This window comes from Nannobrachium achirus (assembly GCF_963921795.1).
Source record: "Nannobrachium achirus genome assembly, chromosome: 18".
Lineage (NCBI taxonomy): Eukaryota > Metazoa > Chordata > Actinopteri > Myctophiformes > Myctophidae > Nannobrachium > Nannobrachium achirus.
The window spans coordinates 9,014,701-9,020,700 of NC_137825.1; the positions used below are offsets into that span (position 1 = coordinate 9,014,701).

The 6,000-nt window shown below is 44.1% G+C and overlaps 1 protein-coding gene across 1 annotated transcript; it reads left to right on the top strand.

Moving 5' to 3' along the window:
- Nucleotides 1–3,154: 3,154 nt before the first annotated feature.
- Nucleotides 3,155–4,471, top strand: LOC308302856 (protein disulfide-isomerase-like; the record flags this gene model as incomplete). Its single annotated transcript, XM_080747174.1, has 1 exon — nucleotides 3,155–4,471. The coding sequence occupies one exon, from the start codon at nucleotides 3,155–3,157 to the stop codon at nucleotides 4,469–4,471; it is 1,317 nt and encodes a 438-aa protein (XP_080603300.1).
- Between the last annotated feature and the right edge of the window lie 1,529 nt (nucleotides 4,472–6,000).

Below are 6,000 nucleotides of genomic sequence, written 5' to 3' on the forward strand. Positions count from 1 at the left end.
ACAAGTCTAGAGCCTGTTTATTTATACCCACAAACTTTCTGGAGTGACCATATATGGACATGAGGTGACATACATTGTGTTTTTGAAAAACCCTGTTCATTCTGGACTGAGATCACCATATATGGGCGTGATACACACAAAGCCACTCATTGGTAGGGTTGGGACTCGTTAGGATTTTAACGATTCCGAGTCCTTAGCGATTCCCTCTTAACGATTCCGGTTCCTAACGGTTCTCTTAACGGTTCCAATATATATATTTTTTCATATTTTCTATCATCCATTATACAATTACATAATACACACAACTTAAACCATGGAAAATCAGCTTTATTAAATTACTGCACCCATTTCACTTGGCTTGAACACTGTTCGGTTAGGTAGTCTGGCTGTATGCATGAGTCCAACATGTTTTTTTTTTATGATTTTTTTTCCTAAATAAAACATGAACGATTGAGACCATTTAACAGTAGTTGTTTACATAAGCCTAATGGGCGTTCAAACAGTAGTTAGCAGTGATGTTAATAGGTTTTCAATGTAATGGGTCCCGGGTCCCAGAAAAGTTTTATGAGTCCTCAATAAAATGTGTTTGAGCGCTGTGAGCTTGTAGATCGGCTATTTTCAAAATGTTTGCCTATTTCTTATATTTATTTTACAATATGGCTTAGTTTGAACTTAGAACTAGGATTTCTAAATACACTAGGCTACAGATACCCATTTAATTATATTTATATCACTGGGACCCCAATTTATATTAAATGTTACAATATTAGAGTAAAAATGGAACAGGTCCATTTGGTTCCATTTATTCACTGAGTTACAGACCCATAAAGTTTCCAAAAGATTCCCTTTTACTTTGCTTATTAGCAATATAAAACGTTTTTATATTCAGCAAAATGTCAGTAATGGTATTGTCTGCCTCTCATTATTGTCAAGGAAGAAAGTACTGTATGTCGCTGCCTTGCTTAAGTTTCATCAAGGCAAAAAAAAGCACCCTAAGACACTTCACATGTGTGCGTGGGACGAGGAGGGGGAGCCACCGTTGCACGGAAGTTACTTTCACTTTCAGCTTAGGACAAATGGCAGCTTTTAATCAATGCACAAGGATTTAAGGACAGACACCACGGTTTGATTTGATCATTGCACAGTCAATTATGAAGGGATTTCAAAAATTAAAACGTCTCCATATTCCTTGGGAGGTCTACTTTGCAGAGAATCGCGGCCTTTGCGATTCGCTAATCGCTAGTGTTTTTCTTTTACCGCGATGCGGTGATGAGACCCGTTAAGAGAATCGGACCGGCAAAAATGATTGACCCGGTTCTGGACCCGCTATCATGGAACCGGGTCCTAAAAAGAACCGGTTTCGGGTCCCAACCCTACTCATTGGAAGCGGTTTTCACCGCTTCAAAAATAAATTATAATTATAATGGGTGTTTTTAATGAATCTATCATGGTTAAAATGAAATTTGAAGTTAATGGGTGTGTGTGGGGAGAGGCCCTGGGCCTGGAGGGCCTGGTAACATTTACATCAAATATCTAAATATTCAATCAAGCTAATTAAAAACTGTTCAGGGTATTCATAAAAGCCTGATTAGATGATAAAATTACCAAAGGTTTGGGCATGAGGGATCCAGGCTCAAAAGGTAAAGGTAGTAATTATCTTGCCAACCTTCCTGGATCCAGCAGGAGTCTCCTGGATTTCTACCAGACACCTGGGATGTAATTTCTCCTGGATTTGGTATCAAACCAAAATTCTCCAGAACACTGGGAATTACATTTATGTTAAAGTTTCTGAGGGATGACCTCCAGACCCATAAAGAGACAGTGGGATAGGTTACGTCTTTGTTTGTGTTGTGTCTGTTTAATTATACAAATATTGTAAAAGTATAATGTGGCAACCCTTGACTTGTCTCACAGCACCCACTTTGAGAAACCCTGCCCTACATTTCCCCTAATTTTGCTGTGTTACGTGCTTAGTCGTCTATTCAGGTTGTTTCCTTTGATATTGCGGACAATGAGTCCAAACCAGATCACCATATCTTCTGGACAGTCCTCTACCAGGCAACTGAGCAAGGGGAGGACAACCCACCAAATGGGCTTGGGCGACCGCTGCGCGATGCGAGCAGCAGCAGCAGCAGCAGCAGCGATTTGCTGGAGGGACACCCAAAAGTGGGGGGACACAGTAGCCTTTTGTTAAACAGGCTCCGGTGCCTATGTTACTAGTAAGGCTAGGGCTCCACCAAAATGATGGGGTCAAAAAAAGAACCGGGGCGAATTTGAGCGTCCAACGCTGACATTGACGTCGGCAGTGGAGCACCCTTCATTAATTAAAACGGGAGCATTCCCAGCGTTGACGTTGACGCGACGCTCGAAGCACTCGGTGGAGCCGCCTCAGGGCGACAAGCGACCTCGCCCTAGAGGGCGAGGTTGCGCCATATCTTGGCCATCTGGCCAGTGATGTATATCGGACCAGTTACCCATATACAGTATGGAGATCCATGGAGATATGCTGTGAGACCACAAACATGCTTAATCAGTTATTCGTTGTGTGAAAATAATGACCTCTATCACATCTGACACCATACATACGATCCTTTTTATGCACATACATGGAGATCCCTGTCTGAACCAGCCACACAGATATGGGCTGTCTTCCTCAACAGCATTCCCATATGAAGTCCTGTTAGATATGGGCTTAATATTGATGACATCAGGGATCTCCAGATATGGGCATAAAATGGATTCTGTTCGAGTGGTTCCTGTGACATCACACAACATACAATCCCTTTTATGTCCTTACATGGAGATCCCTATCTGAACCAGCCACACAGATATGGGCCAAGTCTTGGCCATCTGGCCAGTGATGTATATTGATGACATCAGGGATCTCCGTAATGGGCATAAAAGGGTTTCTGGGGAATACCCATATATGGGTGTGTCACGGTGATGTCACCCGTGATATCACCTGTGATGTCACAAGGCTGTGATGCTTTGTAGAGTTTGTGGGTATAAATAAACAGGCTCTAGACTTGTCTCAGTGTTACTTAGCAGTTTACAGTTGTAGCATGCAACTGTAAACTCAGAGATAGAATAATACCTATACAGCCTGGCACCATTGTTTGTGTAGACTCGAACAACGACATATCTGTGACACAGTATGCCCTACGCTGTGTCATCCCCAAATCCCATCCCAGAGGAAGAGGGAGTCCTGGTGCTGAAGAAGAGTAACTTCAACAAGGCGCTGAAAACTCTGGTGGGATTCTATGCTTCGTGTTCGACCCCAGAGGAGTCCAATGCCGCTAGCATGCTGAAGACAGATATCCGCCTGGGTAAAGTAGACGGCACAGCGGAGATGGAAGCTTTTGTGGAGTGGTTTAAGAAACGCCCAGGCCCAGCCGTTGACCACCTGGCCGATGTCGCGCAGGCAGAGTCTATGGTTGCAAACGAAATGGCGGTCATTGGCTTCTTCAAGGATGCCGAATCTGAGGACGCTCAGGTCTTCGTTAGAGCAGCAGAAGTCATATATCAGGTCATAGACGAGGTCATCCCATTTGGGATGACCTCTGATGACGAGGTGTACTCAAAGTTAGGGGTGTCCAAGGACGGTGTTGTCCTCTTCAGGAAGTCTGATGAGCGTTGTATCTTTGACGGAGAGCTTGAAGAGCTTACCGCTGTCGACCTCATGGAATTCATTGAGGACAACGACCAGTTTCCTCTGGTCGTCGAGTTCTCAAAGCGGACTGCCTATAGGATCTTCAATGCAGTAGTCAAGTCCCACGCCTTCATGTTAATGTCAAAGGCTGCTACTGACTTTGTGGACAAAATGGACCAATTCAAGAAGGCAGCAAAAGGCTTCAAGGGCAAGATCCTGTTTGTCTTCATGGACACTGACGTGAACGACAAAATGATAGAGCTCATTGGCCTGAAGAAGGAGCAATACCCCACCATCCTTCTCTTCGAGTTTGAAGACGGGACGATGGCATCCATGATGCCAGAAAATGAGGCCATCACCACTGAAAACATTATTAAACTCTGCACACTCTTCACCGAGGACTACCTCATGAGCGAAGACATCCCCAAAGACTGGGACAAAAACCCTGTCAAGGTCCTGGTGGGCAAGAACTTCAATGAAGTCGCCTTTGATCCCACCAAGAATGTCTTTGTGGCTTTCTTTGCACCCTGGTGTGGACTCTGCAGACAACTGGAACACGTCTGGGACAAACTGGGAGAGCAGTACAAGGACAAAGAGGATATCATAGTGGCCAAGATCGACGTGACAGCCAATGAACTGCTGTCGATTGAGGTTCAGAGGTACAGCTACCCCACGTTTAAATTCTTCCTTGCGGGAGATGACAGGAAGGTCATGGACTACTGCGGAGAGAGAACCCTGGAGGGCTTTACCAGATTCTTACCAGAGAGTGGTGGCAAGGAGGGTTGCGTACTGGCTGAAGAGAACCTACATGACGACTTATAAGGAGGGGGGCAAACAAAGGTCAAGGCGTAGGCCTACCCACCCTCAGGCACTCTTAAAGGTGATACACCGTGAAATTTCACTTTTCCCATTTCTGACCGTTGTGTCTTTCTCTGGTTTTGAGAAGGCGAAAGTTAAAAGTATCCCACGGGTTCTCAAAACAGGCTATCCGGATTTGCTGCTAAGTTTTTTTTTTTCAAAACATTTTTTTTCTTCAAAAAGATTTAAAAAATAAATAATAATAATTTAAAAGGATTTTGGGGGGGTGGCGCAGTTCAGGCCAAAGGTGGTACTGGCGCAGTTCAGGCCAAAGGTGGTACTGCAGCTGAAATGCTCTGAGAGCCATTCAAAAATGAGAGACGCTCTCTATTCAGGAGTGTTAATTTAGCCTCAAACCTTTTGAAAAACGTTTTTGGGACATAAACAATATGACATAAATACTTTTTAAATGCATGGTGTATCACCTTTAACCTGTAGGGGTGGGACGATATTGCTATCTCACGATACGATATCTATCACGATATTAGGCTCTCGATAACAATAATATCACGATATTCGATATATTGCGATATTCGATATATTGCAAGAAATGTCATCAACGATATATCACGATATTTGTAACTGAAAATGAAAAATAACGATAAAGGGCAAAACTCTGGAATTATACACGTATTCCATTAAACTTACAAGATTATCTATCTATAAATGCGAGAAGTCTCTGTCTGTGTGTGTGTCTGTAATCCGCGTATCTCGAGAACCGTTCGTCCCACCGGCTTCAGATTCGGCACGCGCGTTCCCCGCCGTGGCACAGAGTGCAGTGCCGGGTCTCGACCCGACCCGACGCGCGGTTTTCCCGAACCGGCGAGAAACGTTCGGAATCTCCTTATGCGGGGTTGATTGTTGACATCAGGCTGTTCCGGAGGAAATCGGCGAAAGCTCTGACTCATTGTGACATCACTTCATAAAAGGCTCTGACATCACGTACGCCACATGAGTCAACAAAAAATCTCTGTGAGTGTGTATGTATGTATGTAATCCGCGTATCTCGAGAACCGTTCGTCCCACGGACATGCGCGTTCTCCATATATGGGCATAAAATGAATGCCCCCATATATGGGCATAAAATGGATTGCAGACAGACAGATACAGATATCTCCATATATGGACAGAGGCAAACAGATGGTCAAAGATCTCCATATATGGGCATAAAATGGACGCAGACAGACAGATACAGATATCTCCATATATGGGCATAAATGGACACAGGCAAACAGATGTTCAAAACGGGTCCTATGACAACAGGTATTAATGAGGTTTGCATTAAAGGGGGAACCGGCACTGTGTCTGCAACACAGTTGGAGGCACAGACAGATACTCCATATATGGGCATACAATGGACGCAGATAGACAGATATCTCCATATATGGGCATAAAATGGACCCAGAACTATAACTGCAGTGATCTCCATATATGGACATAAAATGGACGCTGACAGACAGATGGTCAAAACGGGTCCTAAAGGGTGGGGCATT